This window comes from Gobius niger, assembly GCF_951799975.1.
Source record: "Gobius niger genome assembly, chromosome: 19".
NCBI classification, from domain to species: Eukaryota; Metazoa; Chordata; class Actinopteri; order Gobiiformes; family Gobiidae; genus Gobius; species Gobius niger.
Window position 1 is genome coordinate 5,854,586 of NC_136870.1, and position 18,669 is coordinate 5,873,254.

At 38.8% G+C, this 18,669-nt stretch overlaps 1 protein-coding gene across 1 annotated transcript; it reads right to left on the reverse strand.

Annotated features, from left to right (window-relative positions):
- Positions 1 to 2,121: 2,121 nt before the first annotated feature.
- On the reverse strand, positions 2,122 to 13,962 carry wbp2 (WW domain binding protein 2). Its single transcript, XM_079578009.1, has 8 exons — positions 13,750 to 13,962; positions 11,205 to 11,313; positions 8,967 to 9,102; positions 7,126 to 7,218; positions 6,407 to 6,556; positions 4,935 to 5,060; positions 3,277 to 3,356; positions 2,122 to 3,038 (listed from the first exon to the last, which is right to left on the reverse strand). The coding sequence occupies exons 1-8, from the start codon at positions 13,806 to 13,808 to the stop codon at positions 2,991 to 2,993; spliced, it is 801 nt and encodes a 266-aa protein (XP_079434135.1). The 5' UTR covers positions 13,809 to 13,962; the 3' UTR covers positions 2,122 to 2,990.
- Positions 13,963 to 18,669: the final 4,707 nt, after the last annotated feature.

Consider the following 18,669-nt stretch of genomic DNA (forward strand, 5'->3'; position numbering starts at 1 on the left):
ATGGGGACCCCTAGTGGCAGGAACACACTTGACAGAAGGCACTGAATGATTTCAAATGATCAGTTTAACCCTTTAACTCCCACCTGAACCGAGCACATTTTCTCCAGTTTGGCTTTACCCCAGTCCAAAAGCTTCTAGAAAAAAGGTGTGAAAATAGCAACAGAACTGAGACGAAAACAATGATGGACATGTGACAAAAAAGTGAGAAATTTTGACGAAAAAAATGACGAAAAAATGACAAAAAAAGACAAAAAATGGACCAAAAAAATTACAAAGAAAAGACAAAAAAATGACCAAAAAAAAGTGACAAAAAAGTAACACAAAATGACAAAAAAATGACAAAAAATTTATTTAAAAAAATGACAAAAAAGTCAGATGGAAAAAAAGATGGAAATAGATCTGATGACGGGAGGAAAAAGATCCATTTAGATGAGCTTTGTAGGTCTTAGCTTTCAAATGAGGTGTTACACTGGCCTCCAGGATTTGGGTAAAGCTGAACTGGAGAAAATGCTCTCGGTTCAGGCGGGAGTTAAGAGGTTAATAAAGGGGCTGCTTCTGGTGGTTAATGCACAGTGTATGTTTCTTTTGCACTTTCCTACTAACTATAGTAAGTCAAAACCGTCCTTATGACATATTTAACACAATAAAAAGTCAAAACTCGTCTTCGATCTGAACATTTTGCAGCCATGTGAAATCATGTTTACAGAACCATGACAGTATCAGTGTTCTGTTGGAAACTGGTGTCTTTGACTCTTTGATCTGTTCCTGCCCAACGTGGATAAACTGAGCCCAGAGGAGACCAGTGTTGGAGGCACATTCAGTTGTTCTTGCATAAAGCCTTATGTCCATGAATTGATTTGGTTCAATATCCGATTGTTACTAAACCACATGTTCACATGTAAAGAAGTGTGTAAAAAGTCTCATCAATCCAGAAAAAAACTGTCACAGCCATTTCAGCTCCTATTTGTCAGGGTGAGGCATTACTGACATTACACATATTCTAGGTTACAGCGCAATTGTCACTTCCCTTCAAGTGATGTAACTGACACTATAAATAGGAACCAAGTACCAACACAAATGCAATTTAATCTGTATATATGTATGTATTCAATACCTTTTGACAGTGTCTTGTTTTTTTTCTCAAACGTGGCCAACAGGTGGCCATGTTATTTTGGAAAATTTGCACAATTTTATGGTTCCTTTTGAGGAGCAATAAACTTATGTACTTACTTAACTTGTGTTTCTGAATTTTTACAGTATTGTTTATTTTTAGTCATCTTATTTCTAGCATTGTAATAAAAATGCTTTTAATGCATAATAAACAATAAATACATTTGTTGAAAAAAGTGCGGGTTAAAGTGTAACCTTGTAACCCAGTCCCGCCCCTTTTTCATTCAATATTTACAGTATTTACAGCTTTTCTGATCATGTTTTTATGGAACAAAGTGGCCTATATATGGCTTTAATGCTTTTGAAAATATGACTTTGATGAATGACATTTATTTAAGTAATAATTATCATTTTATTTCAGTGAAACAACAATTTAATGAAGAAATGTTGGGAAGATTTTTTTGTTTTTTAAGCTGACAGGAAGTGTCATGAACTTCCATAGCAGTCTGACTCACTCATTTCCCTTTACATGGTCGGCACGGCAACAGTTTGCCTCTATCTACGTCACTTCCTGTCACTGTTCAATAAGGAAGTGAAACTATAAACATCACAAAAAATGTCCAACTATTTCTTTAGTTTGACCGCTGGGTCATTTTTTTTAGCACAATTTGTTTGTATATAATTGTGTTCACTATGTTTAAGCAAAAATTGTGACAAATATATCAAACGCACTTTAAGCTATTCCATAGTTTTACTCTGCAAACATCTTGGCAGAAACTCCTCCTGGTTTTAGGCAACTTAAGTTATGAAATTCATATGCCCCCTTAGCCTTCCTTTTGTCTAAATGTATTTTTAAAATCTTTAATACTGGTTGGTAAAAGATAGTTTTCAGCTTTTGACATGATTATGAGTATTATAGAGTAGCTTTATGAATAACACCGATTGCTGTATTCTGGGAAACAACTGAGAACACAAAACACACAAAAAAGTAAAGTTATAATAAGCTATTTATTCAAATTCATTGCACGCATACAGTACTGAAGTTTTACATCATGCTAATATTTAATAGACATTTCCAATAAATTAAAAATAAATACAGTAATTAGTATTTTACACAGATAGAGCCATCACAGCGATTCCAATGCATAGCAACTGCGGAGAATTAGCCATATGTGAAGATTGAAGAATAAAACGGAAGAAAATTAAATGTTTATCAAAATGAACAGTGAATAGAAGAGTTTGACCCATGCGCTATTTTCAGTTTCGAACAGATTTGAAACAAAAACCATGTGTAACAGGGCTAATCCGTGCTAGCATCTTTTCCCGCCGTTTTAATCCTTGCTAGGGCTAAATACCCTCAAAGCTAGTAATCCTACAAATCTTTACAAAACTGTACTTAGTTATATGTTCTTCAAAATAGAGCATATCTTGAAATGCGTATACACAAATGATACAAAAATAAAACACCGCTTGTAGCCCGCGTTAGCATAATCACGTTTTAGGAGAGAAGTCGTTTAGTGGCAGAGCTAAAGCTAGCATTTGGGCTTAGTTAGTTTCCATCCAAAAGTCAGGCTATTGTTAGACACACACTGGTTAACAATCTTCCTTTGTTTTTTTTGCTACCTATGTTCACATTTTAGAAAGTGGGTGGACGTGAGGAAGAAAGAATTACATTAGCCAAGATTAAGTTAAAGAGAAAAGTGCAGATTTCGTTTTGGGAATGGAACGGAGGGCACAATAAGACACAAAGAACAGAAAAACAGAGGCATAACTAAGGTGGAAAATAAGGTTTGAATTTAAATACTGGTCTTTGGTGATTTTAGAATGATTAAAAATACTACTAGGAATGTGAAAACATGGAAAAGGGTGGGAGAGTAGGTCTACTGGTTCTTCTTGTCCTCTGGGGGGGAGTATGGAGGTGGCTTGTCCTGTGGGAACAAGAATGAGACAAAAACATCGGTCAGTGAAATCGTGTAAATAAGTGTACAATCTGGTTTCAGGTCAGCAGCATTTTGTGAGGCTCCGTGAGAGGAAAATAGTGGCCCGGAGTTTTTGACTGAACGAGAAATTCAAAAATAAATGATGGATGCTTATCGTATATGACCTGACTGAATTGAATATAAAATGTAATCAAATACAAATTTGGGGCATGGTGCTGGTCCTTACCTCGGGCAGGTACACATGTGTGGGGGGCAGGCTGTAGTTGGAGCTGGCACTGGCTGCGGCCTCAGCAGCTTTAGCCTCCGCTGAACAACACACAGAGGACAAACTGTCAGTCCATTTTCCTTCAAAGCAGACCCCTGAGCTCGGGAACACGCGCTTCCAAACACTTCCCCAGATTGTTTTTGCTGGTCATACTATAGCAAATCTATAAAAAAAGGGTGTATTCCCAGTAGCTTTCCAGCACTTTCCAAGTTACTCCACGAAGGTTCTGTTGTTTTTAATGTGTAAAAGTAGCTCTTGGTGGGAGAAAGGGGCAACTATTTATTAAAACTAACCAAAAACTCTCATATTAAGTTCACAAGTATTATGTGAACACAGCCTTACACAATGTAAGGGCATGAGCGAAGAACTGTAGTGGACTATGCAGATTTTTGGAATGGCTCCGACCAGGTGAACAGAGTAATGGACAGAATAATGAACAGAGTAATATTTGGGGATGTCCTAGATTAAAAATGGCTTAGGTTCCCAAATGGTACTGGTCAGGCATGATTTGGAATGACATAAAAAACTAAACTGACACTAAAACTTGAGAAACTACACTATCACAGTAACATGTAGTATTTAAGGTGGTCCCATTAGATTGTTTTTAGATTCTCTAGATTAGAAACCTGCATTTGGTTCCATGTCTGACCAAATTAATTAGGTGAATGAATTCATATTTAGAGTTGGCACAAAAATATTGGAATAGTTTGTGGCTTTATTCTGCAAAAACATCAAACTAAAACTGTGGCTTTGTTGACAACTTGGAGCCAGTTCCGTTTCTGATCATCAGGCTCTGTTTGAAGTCTTGAATCAGCTTCATCTCCCTTTTCATTGACACCTTTCCTGGAATGCGCAATTTTAGCTTCTGACAGTCTGCATCATCAGCTCAGTCAGGAATATTTAACAATGTCTGTGACAGATCCAAACTCATCATACCGATCTGCTTCCCTTCATCGTCTGCTTGGTTACGCATCATTACGCTTTAGTGGAACGCCAATCGTTTCTTCACTCAAGTACCAAAGACGTCGGCTGAAATGCTCTAAATGGGAGCTTTCGCTAGCAATGGGGCTTTAAACCAGTACATTTCGATATCATCCCATGCCTATTTCCAGGAAACTTTGAGCAGCTCGTGCAGCCTCTTACTTTCTTCCTAAATCATCTTCTGGATGCCAAAACCTAATCCAGGGTTCGAATCGAAGTCATCTCAAACATTTAAACTTAAACATTAGGTGGCAGAAAACGTGCAGCTATTGGATAATGACTTGAAACAGGTTATAAATAGCTCACTAAATAGACTTCTGTGTTTATAAATGTAGGTGTTTTAGCCTTGATGCTAAACGCTAATGCTAATTTGAGGCGACGAGCTGTTAAAATAGCACAATTAGAACTTTTTTTCCCCTTTACTTTTGTTTACATTTTCTTTAATTTACGCTAGAATGTGGACAGGAAGTGGCCGTCACCCTACACTGGCCAACAGGAAGTTAGCCAAACATAACAGACCTGAGATTTTGGTTTTCGTCCTTCAAACACACAGACATTGTTCCTAACTGTGAGGCTTTATTGCAGAGAGCAGTTGACGCAGCGTGCTGGAGTCCTGCGTTCTGTAGGCCGGGACTGACCTGCAGCAGACATGTGCATGCCCGGGCCGACGGGGGGCTGCTGACCCAGAGGAGCGGAGTACGGCGGAGGAGGCGGCATGAAGCCAGCGGCGCCGTCGAACGCCGGGGCGGTCGGGTAGAAGCCTCCTGCAAGAGCGGTACACAAAGTTGCTTTAAAGGAGACGCCGAGGCCTGATCGATCTGGAGGAGCTTTATGTTTCATCAACACAGGTTTAGGCAGTCTGAAGAGAGCCCCTGCCTGCCCTGAAGACGATTTTTGCCATTTTTTCTCGATTTGGAAGTAGTCTACGGCCATTTGTGCTGGAGAACATTTACAGGTCACACTCACATTTCTCTGACTGGTTGATTTTGCGCCTGTTTCCTTTCAATTATACTGAATGTGTTACATCTCCATCCTACACTGAACAGGCTATTTAAAGCTCAACAGAAAATAACAAGAGGTCTCATCACACTCTACTGCTACAAGGCGGAAGCTTGTTTAAATGTCTCTGTTGGAGCTTGGCTTTTAACTTTTTATCTAGCACAGACACACAAAGGGAGGGTAATGGGGTAGAGAGAGGAAGGGGGACAGGGAGACGGCCCCAATCGGGGTGGCAGCTTCACTTGTAGCTCATGATGCATGGGTAAAGGCATCAAGAGGAAATAGATCTCTAGAAAATGATAACGATCCCCTATATTGTGTTAATAATAATTATGATTTTAAACTGGGATTGCTCGCTTTAATGTGTTTAAAAGCCTACATTATTATTATTACTACAGTGGAAACTCGTTATAAAACAGGGGTTAGTCCCACCCTGAAATAAAAACTTTGTAAAATAAGTTAGGCGCCGTTAAAGCAGTACTTAGTAACTTGTTTACCTTAATAAATCCTTATCGTAGTCCCTCTGGGGGTAATACAAGTGTTAATGGGATGATTGGGGGGGTCATTCATCTCCCCCGGTGTCTCTGTTCAGAAAACCACAATTGCAACTTCGCTGCACCGGGTCGGAGGCGCAATACACACTAATAGAATAGAATAGAACAGGCTAACGGGCAAAGCTAACTGCGGGCTAACGCCACTTACAGCATTTACAGCCAAGTTTGGGTGAAAAAAATGATCTCCATTGTGTAATTGGATGAACAATATCCCTCTGTCCCTTTGTCTTTTCTGTCAGCGTATTATTTACTCTCATGGACAATTAATGAGTAAAAAAAAACGCACTATGCTATCACACCTGCAGCGGCGCTTATGGCAAGAGTTACTTAGTACTGCTTTAAGACAGGCGAGTTTCAATACTAGCAGGAACTTTCGTGGCCATTTCAAACTTTACTGTATTTCCCACTGTTGGCAGCAGCAGCCAAAGACTTTGTTGTTGTTTCATATTGTTTTAAGTTTTAAAGTGTGAAATCCAACAATATGTAAGAATCAGTAATCTCCTTCAGTGAACACAATAATCCATAATCCATTGTATTAATAAGTGGCAGATGATTACCTGGTTGGTGGGGGTCGGGGAAGGCGTAGACCGGAGGTGCTCCGGCTGCAGCGTACATCCCATTGGCCGGAGGAGGGGGGTAGGCATAGGCCCCGTTGGCCATGAAGGGACAGCCACTGAAGCCAGAGGTCACAGGCTGACCTCTAGAGGCTGGAGGACGAAGCGCAAAGGAGACACGGTTCATAGTCAGACAATCATATACAGGTGAATTCAGTCACTAAGAGGGCTGGGTACTGGTACTTTTTTTTTCCGACACCAGTACTTTAACGATATTAAAATAGTTGTCGTCTAGAAGCAGAAAACAGAACAATAATGTGTGGAAGATCAGCAAATATACAATATCAGGTTCTTCTCCAATGTGAAGAAATGTATGAAAAATGGGGAATCATTTGGGGAAAAAAGGATGGAAACAGGGAAAATATTAGTAATAAAAAATGAGCAAAATGACGGAAAAAAATGGGAAAAGGAAAAAAAAATTTGAGCAAAATAGGAACAAAAAATTGTAAAAACAAAAGTCATTTATTTGAGCAGAAACAACCAAGTCACTTCCTTTAATGCTGTCCCTGCACAAACAGCATCAAAAGTTGGATCTAAAGATAGATTCGGAACCTGCTTTTCGATTTTTCTTCTTCTTCAGTAGTACCTAAACTGATTTAGTTTAACGGTACCCAGCCTTAGTCACATACAACGTGCATGTTATGACTCAGATCATATCTTACCCTGAGCGGCCACCTGCAGCATGTACTGTCCAAACTCAATGGCACCGCCAGCGAGAAACACCATCTTGAAGGTAGCGCTGCCCTCCCATCCACCTGCAAGACAATCAGAAAGTCTAATATTCACCCATTTAACACTGGTCTTAGCTGTAATACTTACTTTCACTCAGTGTTTTGGACTGAAACTAATCATTTGACACTGACTTGACTTCTGTTGCTATGACATCACCTCAAGACAGTGATTAGAAATGTTTGCTAAACGACTACAAAATCACTCTGAACAGCTGGCAATGCAGGAATATTTTATATAATATTGGAAATCTATTTCATTTCTCTTTGTTTTCTCTGAAGAGTTTTGTAATTGTAAATCTATTTCAAAGTTCTTTTCAGATTGACGACTATTGGTCTGGCGCCGGATGGATGGATGGATGGATGGATGGATGGATGGGTGGGTGGATGGATAAATGGATGGATGGATGGATAGATGGATGGATGGATGGGTGGGTGGATGGATGGATGGATGGATGGATGGATGGATGGATGGATGGATGGGTGGATGGATGGATGGATGGATGGATGGATGGATGCCTTTAATTCGGAGTTAGCTACGATCAAAACAGCACAATAACAGACTCCGGTAGTGTTTCCATGCCATTTTATCTGCTGTCTTTATAATTCATATTCCTGTTTCAAAGATTGTATTTGCTCTTGTTTTGCCTTGGCTTCACATGCTGTATCTTCTGCTTCAAATAAACGTAAAATAAAACACAAAATTCCACACACTTAGAAATGTAATAGACCAAAATGGACTAAGAGAATTTAAAGCCATCCCCTTCATACCGCTTTGTATAAGGAAAAAAACAATGGCCTTGTTTCAGATCTCTATATACTTGTCACTAAAGCCTCTTATAAACAATTGCCTATTGAACGGTCTCTGTCTTTGTGAAACCCAACCCACCAAATGATCCACTATAACAGGGTTAGGCAAGTTTTCTTAACGGAGGGACCATTTTTTTCAATGTAAAAAGACCGAGAGCTGAAGCCGCCAACTTTAGGCCACAGCACTACACTGTAAAAATGACCATCTTAAAGGAGATAAATTACTTAAAGTTACTTTGAAATCAGACAAATCAACTTTTTTTGTTTTTCACATGAAATTATAGAGTTCGGGAAATTCCACAGTTACCATAGAGATCCGCCATCTTTGCAGCTGTTAGCATACATTTCCATAGACTAACATTAGCTAAAAACAGTGTAAAAAGTGGAGAAAACAGTCGTGGAACAACTCCATTAACTACTGAGTTACTGCAAGTAAATACACCTAACTCACTGTGGTGTCCAAGTGTTTTAATGTGACCAATAACTCCAGTATTTTAACTTTTAAAATCTCCATTAGTTTACAATTGCTGCTAATCCCATAATGCTTAGCGATATGACGTCACATTCCCGAACTCTATACAATACAGTCTGTTAAGAGAATAATGACTTGTTCCATTGGCGATAAGATGTTTTATCTGATCTAAGACCAGACCAAATCTACTCAAACGGTTTCTGTCATTTCTTCTATAAATGATTTATTTATTTTTTTCAGTGCACTTTCTACAAATGCCAGAGTTGTACATGATATGACATAATTGGGTGCATTGACAGCATTTCTCCCATTTAACCTTAAAAATGTTAAAGTACTTTCTGATTTGTGTCATTATGTTTCTCAAAATCACCTTGAGGGCCAGAGGTTCTGTGCTGGAGGGCCGGATTTGGCCCCCGGGCCTGACGTTGCCTACCCCTGGCCTATACCTAGTCCAACTAGTACAGGTATTGCACAGAGAAAGGTGTGGTCTCACCTCCGCTCTCGGCGCTGACGGTGCCTTTAATGTAGTTGGCTCCCAGAACAGGCTGCTTGATCTCACAGCCCTTCATCAGGTAGAAGGGCATCATGAAGGAGCGCAGCGCGTCTTTGCCTTTCGCCAAGAAGATCACCTGCAGCACAGCAACACAGCCTGCATTAGCTTCTTCAGCAACTCTTCACAGACACTGGTCCCTAAGCCAACATGGAGGTTATTTTGACCAGAGGGCTTGATTAGACAGGACAGTTCAGAGTGAAATGGGACAGACATTTATTTTGTCTTGACTTAACCTCTTAACTCCCGCCTGAACCGAGAGCATTTTCTCCAGTTCAGCTTTACCCAAATCCTGTAGGCCAGTGTAACACCTCATTTGAAAGCTAAGACCTACAAAACTACAGTGCCTCTTGAAAGTATTCATACACCTTGGACTTTTGCACATTTTGTCATGTTTATAAGCCTAAACAACGATTTTATTTTTATTTTTTTACTGAACGTTCACACACAAGTAACAGACAACTGTGAAGTGAAAGCAAAATGATACATGATTCTGTTATTTTTCAAAAAATAGAAAAGTGAAAAGTGGGGCGTGCATAAGTATCATACAGCATTTTCTGAGTGCATTAAATTGCCTTTATAACATTCCTAATGACTCCAGAATGTTCACTCTTTGGCCTAACCATTAAATACAGGGCCACCTGTGTGTAATCTACTCTCAGTATAATTTCAGCTGTTCTTTTAGGCCCTCAGAGCTGTGGTCGGAGTGTATTGGTCACTAAACAACATCATGAAGGTCAAGGAGCACCAGAGAGGTCAGGGATAAAGCTGTGGAGAAGCAGCGTTAAGTTATACAAAGATTTCCCAAGATTTAAACATCTCCCGGAGCAACTGTTCAATCCATCATTCAGAAATGGAAAGAGTAAAGCACCACTGCAGACTTACCAAGACACGGCTGTTCACGTAAACTATCAGACCGAACAAGGAGACACTGGTCAGAAAGGCAACCAAGTGCCCCAAGATAACTCTGGAGGAGCTGAAGTCCTGCCGCTGAGCTGGGGGAATCTGTACATGGGACAACTATAAGTCGTATCTACACATGTACGAGTGGAAGAAGAAAGCCATTATTGAAAGGAGGCCATAAGAAATCCCGTTTGAAGTTTGTAGAAGTCATATGGAGGACACAGCTCCATGTGGAAGAAGGAGCTTTGGTCAGATGAGACAAAAATTTAACTTTTTGGCCCAAATGCAAAACGTTTTGTATGGAGCAAACCTAACACTGCTCATCGTCCTGAGTGCACCATCCCCAGTGTCAAATATACGGGGGGGAGCATCATGCTGTGGGGCTGCTTTTCCTCAGCGGGGACTGGGGAGACTGTAAGAATAGTTGGGAAGATGGATGGAGCCAAATACAGAGACATTTTGGAGGAAAACCTGCTGGAGTCAGCAAGAGAACTGAGGCTGAGCTTCACCTTCAGCAGGACAATGATCCTAAACACAAATAAAGAAAATAAATCTGCAATGGAATGGTTCAATAAAAACATATTAATGTGTTAGAATGGCCCAGTCAAAGTCCTGACCTAAATCCTATTGACAATCTGTGGAAAGATCTGAAAACTGCTGTTCACAAACGCTCTCCTTCTAATGTGACAGAGCTTGAGTTGTTTTGTAAAGAGGAATGGGCTAAAATGACAGATCAGACGCTCACAAAATCAGGATGAATCTTGGACCGTTCCTCCTGACAAAACTGCTGCAGTTCAGCGAGATTCAGGCGGTGTACTCACTTATTCCTCCCTGTCCTGTGAATGTTATTTAAATGTTAAATATTATGGCCAATAAATATATGATAAAATGTAAATGTTTGGGTGGTATTAGTTCAAGCAGACACTGTTTAATCATTCACTGTGTATTCACTTTTTCCTCCCACTGTAGATATTGGATCCAGAGGAGACAGGATATTTATGGGTCTTACGGAGAAAACTGCGGCTTTTGTAGTGATTTCCAATTTTTCCCTGCCATTATTTCTAAAATAATTGTTTGACCTGTGTCCAAAAGTCAGTCTGATGAATCGCAGGAGGACTTTCCTGGTTAAAATATCAAAGTGGCGTTTAGGCATTGACTTTCTCCTTGTTGTGAATCCCATTAGCACCCCGGTTCGTGTGGCGCTGCCCGTCACTGATACCCCGGCAGCATCAGCCGTCGCGCTCGAAAAGCAGATGAATAAACCATGAGCCGCCTCACCCTGTACGGAGTCAAGTAGATGCTGCCCTTTCTGCTCTTTTTGAAGGCTTCTGGCAAAGTGTCGGCGTCGGAGAAAGCCAGCTCCACGTTGTCATGGTTCATCAACACACTGAAACAAGACAAGAATATAGTATTTACTTGCTCAGAATGCCTCTCCCATGAGAATGATTACTGTAGTTACATTTGAGCTCCAGGGACTTTATCACACTGGAGCTTTAGCCTTGACAAAAATAACAACAAAAGAGCGACAAAAACACACAAAACAAGCGACAAAAACAGGATTAAAAAGTGATGGAAAAATAAAAATAACTTGCCACAGAGGAACAACAATAACACAGTAAAAAAGCGACAAAAACATGACAAGAAAGTAATGAAAATTTGACAAAAACATGACAAAAAAGTGTCAAAAAGCAAAGAAAAAAAGCAATGAAGAAAAACGACAAAAACCCCGACAAAAACAAGACGAAAAAAGAGATGAAAACACAACAAAAATGTGACAAAAGTGTGGCAAAACAACACAAGAACAAAGCTACAATCAATTTAGTAGGTCTTAGCTTTCAAATGAGGCCTTACACTGGCCTATAGGCTTTTAGATTGGACAAAATGCGCTCGGTTACGGCGGGGGTTAAGAGGTTAAATACACTTCTCCACTGCACATTGCAACCCCTTTTTGCCTCAAGCCAGAGGATATTGCGCTAGTATTGCACCAAAAAGAGGCACCAACAATCACTTCTCCTGAATGATGACACTTGATAAACTCCACTTCTTCAGCCACAAGAACATTTCTTAAGGAGGAGGGTTTTTTGCGGTCACTTGTGATTTTTCCTGATAAATATTGCGACTGTGAGGGGGACAAAGTATTTCAATGTACATTCCCTCTTAACTAGGGCTGCAACTAACGATTATTTTGTAATCGAATTAATCTATCGACTATTTTTAAGATTAATCGATTATTCACTTGGTTATGAATGGTGTAGGAATTTGTTTTTATCACATGAAGCTAAAGTGGATCCGCTTGAGGACGTGTTGATGGAGTAAACGTAAAGTAAATGTTTGTTGGAGGCTCTTGGTGCTAATTCTGCTCCTGATTGGACGAGACACAAACAGACATTCATGAAATTTACAATGTACAAAGTGAACTACATAAACTTGCTATAAAAACAACGTAGGTTTTCATCAAAAATACTACATTTTCATGTCAGTTTTGCTCTATTTGAGTCTGTGTGAACCAGAGAGCGATTAATCGATTACTAAAATAGTTGTCGACTATTTCAATAATCGATTAGTCGGCGATTCATCGATTAGTTGTTTCAGCCCTACTCTTAACCTCTTAACCCCCACCTTAACTGAGTGCATTTTGTCATGTTCGGCTTTACCCAAATCTAAAAGCATCATACAGGCCAGTGAAACGCCTCATTTGAAAGACCTACAAAAATCATTAGCTTAAAAGATTTGAATACCTGGATACCTGGATACTAACTGGAGAAAATGTGCTCAGTTACGGTGGGGTTCAAGAGGGTACTTTTGCAGTCCTAGTGAACAGTACCAATAATGAGTTCCAAGTAACAAATGTCAATAATTCCCTTTATTATGACACAACTTTCGACACAGCATGACATCACTAATTGTGCAACTGCCCCCTTTCCAGACATGGGCCACCGCACCTGACAGTAAACACTGTGCAGTAACAGGATTATAGAAGTAAAGGCCATCTTGATTCTGGTGACAGTGGCCGCTCCTGTAATGGGTTTACCATAACAGTCAGATCAGCAGCTTCTAGAATCATCTGGCAGTGGCACCGATCCTGTATTTAACTGGACAGACCAACCCCTGTGTGTGACGACAGCGAAACCAGCATTGCTTTACAAGTTGTTTTTGGATTATTTGTTGTCGTACAGAGGCTATGTGTGAATGTATGAAAAGCTACACAATGATGATGGTGGGTTTAATGTCACAACAATACAAAATGATCCATCTACCTACTCCTCATAGTAGGCTATAATGTTCAACCATAGTCTGAACTTGAAATGACAAATAATAACTTCTTCAAGATGAAATATTACACAATACTATACTGATCTCAGAACTGTTCAAAAATATCTACTTCATCTACATGGATGTAATATCTAAGTGTATTTCACTTTGTAGTCGGTAAAATCCACATAGTTGTAGGACTAGGACGTAGTTTTTTTCTCCCATGTTATCCAAACGCTTCTCTTTTGGGCAACAGTGATTTTTTTAATTATTTTTTTATATCCCTTAAAAAATAAATAAATCAAAACTATACATATTTAAATGACACTATGTTTTGCATTTTGTTCACCCAATGTTTTCGAATGTCCATCATCATCATTTCATCAACATCACCAGTACACAATGGTAGCAACATTATATTCATAAAGTGTTTATGCTGCACGCTGTAATCTAGAATATCCTATGCATTTTCGTAAGTGTGGTAATGTAGTGTAATGTTGATTGGAAAAGCCACCAGAACATAACATATCAGAACATCAACATGGCTAGTGGTGGCGAAGCTAGCGGGTACCTTTCGCTGTTGTTGATGATGACTCCGCCGGACTCCGAGTTGTTCTGGTTCAAAGCCATGTCGCCAGGGCCTTCACCGCCTTCACACGAGACGAAATGCGGACGATCCGACTGTGTTCTGCTGTTTGGGAGAAGTACGATGGGGCCAAAACGCTGCAGCGACAGATTAGGTAACTGTAACGGGAGTGCACCTGCTCTTCCGCATCACGTAAACGCCCCCCTGAATGACGTCATGACGCTCGTGGCAGCATGTGCCGATGAGAGATTGGGATATTTACGGTAATAATTGTCCAAATTAACCCTTTTAAAGTGTTGCATTCTCACAAATATCTCGCTTGTGTTTGATATTTACTTGTAACACGTTTATTTGACCCAATATTTACCGAGTAGGCTGCAAAATACTGTATTTATTATGGCACTAAAGGTATGAAACGCTAATTCTCTAATTACCTAATTATTATTTATTATTTATTATTTATTATTATTTATATTTATTAATAATCTCTAATTAATTAACTAATTCTAGTTCATTTAGCTGGAAAAACAAACAAACCCGTTTTTGTCAGGTTAAAATTTTAACTTTGAGTTTCCTCAAATTTTTCTCATATTATGGCAAATTTGTGAGTTTTTAGCCCAGAATGATAAGAATGATGTAATTCAATCGCCTACCTTCATTATTACAAATGTATCTGTACAGTTTGTTCAGAGACTTAATAACCAAAATCACCTTAGCATTGAATATATCAAGAAAAGATTTTGATACCACATACATGACCAATTTTGTTTAATTGAAAATGAAAATATGGATGTCATCATACGTGAGTGAGTTATAGCTAAATGTACGATTTTTGTCATATTTTTTCCCTATTTATCTGCAGCGTTAAGTCTTGATTGTGATCAACAAACTAACTCTTTTTAAAAACAATCTTTTTATCAAACCCTTTAGTCCCAAGTAAGACGTTTCGATAGGGACACAATGCAAACAGATGCAAATACTATGTTTCTGTTGGAGGAACCGACTGAGCATATTTGTTTGCCCAGCCCAAACAAAGAGACAAGGTCGGACCACAAGTGCTCAACGTGTTTTACTAACATGTTTATTTTCATGTTTTTTTTTCAGGAAACTCGGGGGTCCAGAGTTGTTGGGAACCTCTGGTCTATGGTAAAGTTACAGACAGGTCTAAGGAGAGGTGAGCAGAAAACAGAATCATAATGTTTGTGCATTCCATACAAGACTAAACACAGTAGTTTTTATTCATTATTTATAGGTGGGACAGCAGTTGGCAATCACTTTTTCAAGAGCTGGGGCTCATTAAAGCCACTGTTTAGAGTTTTGATAGAAAAATAAAACCTATCAAATGCTTTTTTTTAAGAGCGATAAACTGCTATAGCTACATCTGTGCCCGAATGGAGACAGAAAGAAAAGGTTTGTTTAAATTTTCCAGAGAAGAACCCTCTATATCCCCCAATATTTCATATTTCATAATATTTCATTGGGGGATATAACACTTTACTACATTGTATCTAGCTAAAGTACAATGTTTTGAGCTCTGTAACAATGTGTAATAACTTGTACCTATGTGTTACACAGTGGAATGACTGATTGCTCTCCAATGTATTCCAAAAGTCAGTATGGGGGCTCTTGGGATCCAACTTGCAAAAAAACAGCAAACCCAGGGACTCCAAACAAATATCCACAGCGCAAGGAAGTACTTAAAAGGCCTTTATTTATTTAGATGGTCAAGCCAACATGTTTCAACCACCAGGTCTTCATCAGGGCTTAGTATACTAAATGTGCATTACTTTAGAGGTACATAATGAAGGACATAAGACCATTAGGGTTTAGGGGCTTAAGGTCAGGGTTAGAGTTACAAACTACAAATACATAATATTTCATTGTGTATCTAACCCATAGGTACAAGTTATTACAGATTGTTACAGAGCACACTACATTGTACTAAATTTAGTTAGGTACAATGTATCAAGGGTAGTGTAAAATAATGTGTTTCCTTTCATTCTAGTACAATCAGCACAGTTTCAAAGATTTTACATTCAATTTATATTTTTAACCTATGAATTTATCCATTATGCTACCATTATTATTAATATTTTAAAAACATTGTTGTTTGTGGATTGAAATAATATTGGTTTGATGTTGGACGTTGCAGACTCCAGTGCTGGAACAACTAAGTAACTTTCTTTAGTGCTGTCTCAGGACCCACAAGGCATCAAAATCTACCAACAGTTTATGGTACTTTATTTGATTTACTTTACCAGTTGTACTTTAACTTCTTTGTTGATATCATACTGGTACTTTAACATTTAAGTTCCCTTTTCCTCAGACTGGAGCACCCTAAACGTTAGGCCTGTGAACTGTCATTTGAGGTAAATAAGCCAGTTTGATCACGTTATCACAGTGACAGAGTGTAAATAATTATGAAGGCAAACACAGGCGGCCTTTTGTTGACTCTGTACAAAGAAGATCATTACCGTGCTGCTGTACATTTGCATAGGATTACTGCCTTTAGTAGTACTGCCTTTTCTCCATAGTGATCCTCATAGATGACTCCAGCAAGCTACTGCCAACAACAAGCATAGTAAACACATGTTCTTTCTTAATTGTTGTGCATTACCATACAGGTACTTCGATACAATACAAATTGACAAATCGTCCGCAACCATAGCAGTGGTCAAAAAGTGCTTAATTTTGTTTCTCTATTCAAAGTAAAAGCTGCTCTGTCAAATGAATACTTAGGCGAAAGTACTGAAGAATATGCTGGATAAATGTTTTTGAGTAATGAAAGTAGAAAGTGCAAATCCATTTAGTGTTAGGAAAAATAACTTAGTAAACATATATATAAATGAATATTATATATTGTCGACAGGCCACCTTTTTTGTGATGATATTGTCCGCCTTCACCTTTTGGAAGATGTCAGCGGGAATTAGTTTCATTTGAGCCATGCTTGTTTATATGCTAAGTATCTTTGCCCAGGGTGGTGGGTAATGGACCCCTGTTGATAAGCTTGCAGCTTTTTGAGTGTCTATTTTCACAATGTAGCATTGCTTGATCGGTTATAAGTTGAATTTCCTGATTTTGTGTGCGAAATTGTGAAATAAACTAAACTAAACTAAACTTTAAAAAAAAATTGCGTCAGAAATCCCCTTTCAACATGACAGGGACAAACCTTATTCTTTGTTGCAGTCAGTGGTATTTGACTGCACAGCGCCATCTACTGTTCACAGTGTGCATTAATAGGCTTTTCTTTACTTACTTTTTTTTTTTTTTTTTTAGGAGCCGTTATAAATATAGAGGAGTAGAAAGTATGCATGTTTTGCTGACAACAAAAACACAAAGTCATTCACAAATGCACAGAAGTACCACTTTTGTCAAGATTTGGTTCATTCGCTCCCATATTTGCTTTGTTTTGGTCCAGAGTTTAAAATGTCTGAATAGAATATTAATGTGATGAAAAGACAAATTACTTAAAGGCACTATACCTGACATTTTTTTTCTTGTAAAAGAACTAAATTGGTTTTGTCCATCTTTAGTATATTGCAAACTCAGATATTTTAGCACTATGGTAGGAAAGTTAGGCATGCGTTTGGACCCAACACTGCAGGCAAAACTTTTTTTTTTTTTTGCATTTTCTGGTTTTGGGAACAGGTCACCGTTTTTACATAGTGAGATATGTTCTTACCTAAGTTACTTATGTTACTTACTAAGTTGATGTGTACCTGTCTGGTCTTTGTGCATGTGCTCAGTCACGCAAAAAGACTGAAGATGTTGCTAGCATTTAGCCTCCCCTCTTCTCTATGGGGCCTCTTCCACATTTTCCCATTCAAATACGGTTACGTGTGTAGTTACACGATCCAAGTATAGTTACACAAAATAAAACGTGTGGATTTTCTAAGCAGGTATAAAGGGGTACTATATTTGTAAGTAATAACACCTTAGGAACAGTTTGACTTTACTGTGCGGACGTCGAAGTGCTCCTAAGGTGTTGCTAACAAGTTACAACATCTTCGGTGTGTTTGCGTGACTGAGCGTGCGCGTAAAGACCAGACAGGTACGCATCAACTCGTCTCAGCTCGGGTAAGAACATATCTCAAAATTCCCACATTGTGGCGACAGTATTTCCACATAAGCAGCACCTACAGACTCCAACCTTTCCAGTCTAAGAGTTATATTTATATATTATATTTTTTTAATATCTAATTCCTACCCTAATTTTCCAACAAAAAACATCTTATTTTGAAAAAAGATATCCAAAATCCCCCCTTGTGACACACAAAAAGCATGAATTCAAACCTTTCTCCATCCATTATTCGGCTTTCGTCACCAAAAATATGTGGAATTTTGGGCATTTTAATTCAGGCATGTAGGCCTTATTTTTATATGAACACATAAAATGACCAGAAACTTGCAATACATTTTTTTCTCATAGTTATGTCAGTAACTTACAGCGAAAGTTTCAAATCAATATCTCTAAATAATAAAAGAAAATCCCTATTCATCTGCAGTGTCTCACCTTGATTTAGCGGCTTCCTCTTTCATTGTTAAAACAAAAACAGGTACATGGCCTTTAACTTTTGGAACCAACACTATTCTTATTTTGAGCTGCCCTATTCCACTGTGTAGATTTAAATTCAGTGAATATTATATATCACAGCATATTCACAAAAACTCAACAGCATCAGTTAGTTTGAACCAGCCTGAATTCTGGAAAATGTCCCCGTCTTAGCTTGAAACCCTGATTAACGTGTCATTTCATTATTCGACAGTGCTGCTAAACGGACAAGGGTTGGAGACAGAGTCGAACGTCGGTTACTGAGGTTACCACCTTCTACAGGAAATGATGTCTTCCGGCTCTTGCTGCTGCTGCGACTGACACTCTGCTTCCCCATACGCCGGAGCGGAGG

Bases quoted from the DNA above. Each gene is read 5' to 3' on its own strand.
- wbp2 (XM_079578009.1), bottom strand. From the start codon at position 13,808: ATGGCTTTGAACCAGAACAACTCGGAGTCCGGCGGAGTCATCATCAAC. The intron at 9,103-11,204 runs GTGAGGCGGCTC...GCTGTGCTGCAG, and splicing joins TCTACTTGACTCCGTACAGG to GTGATCTTCTTGGCGAAAGG. The intron at 3,039-3,276 runs GTAAGGACCAGC...TTGTTCCCACAG, and splicing joins CACATGTGTACCTGCCCGAG to GACAAGCCACCTCCATACTC.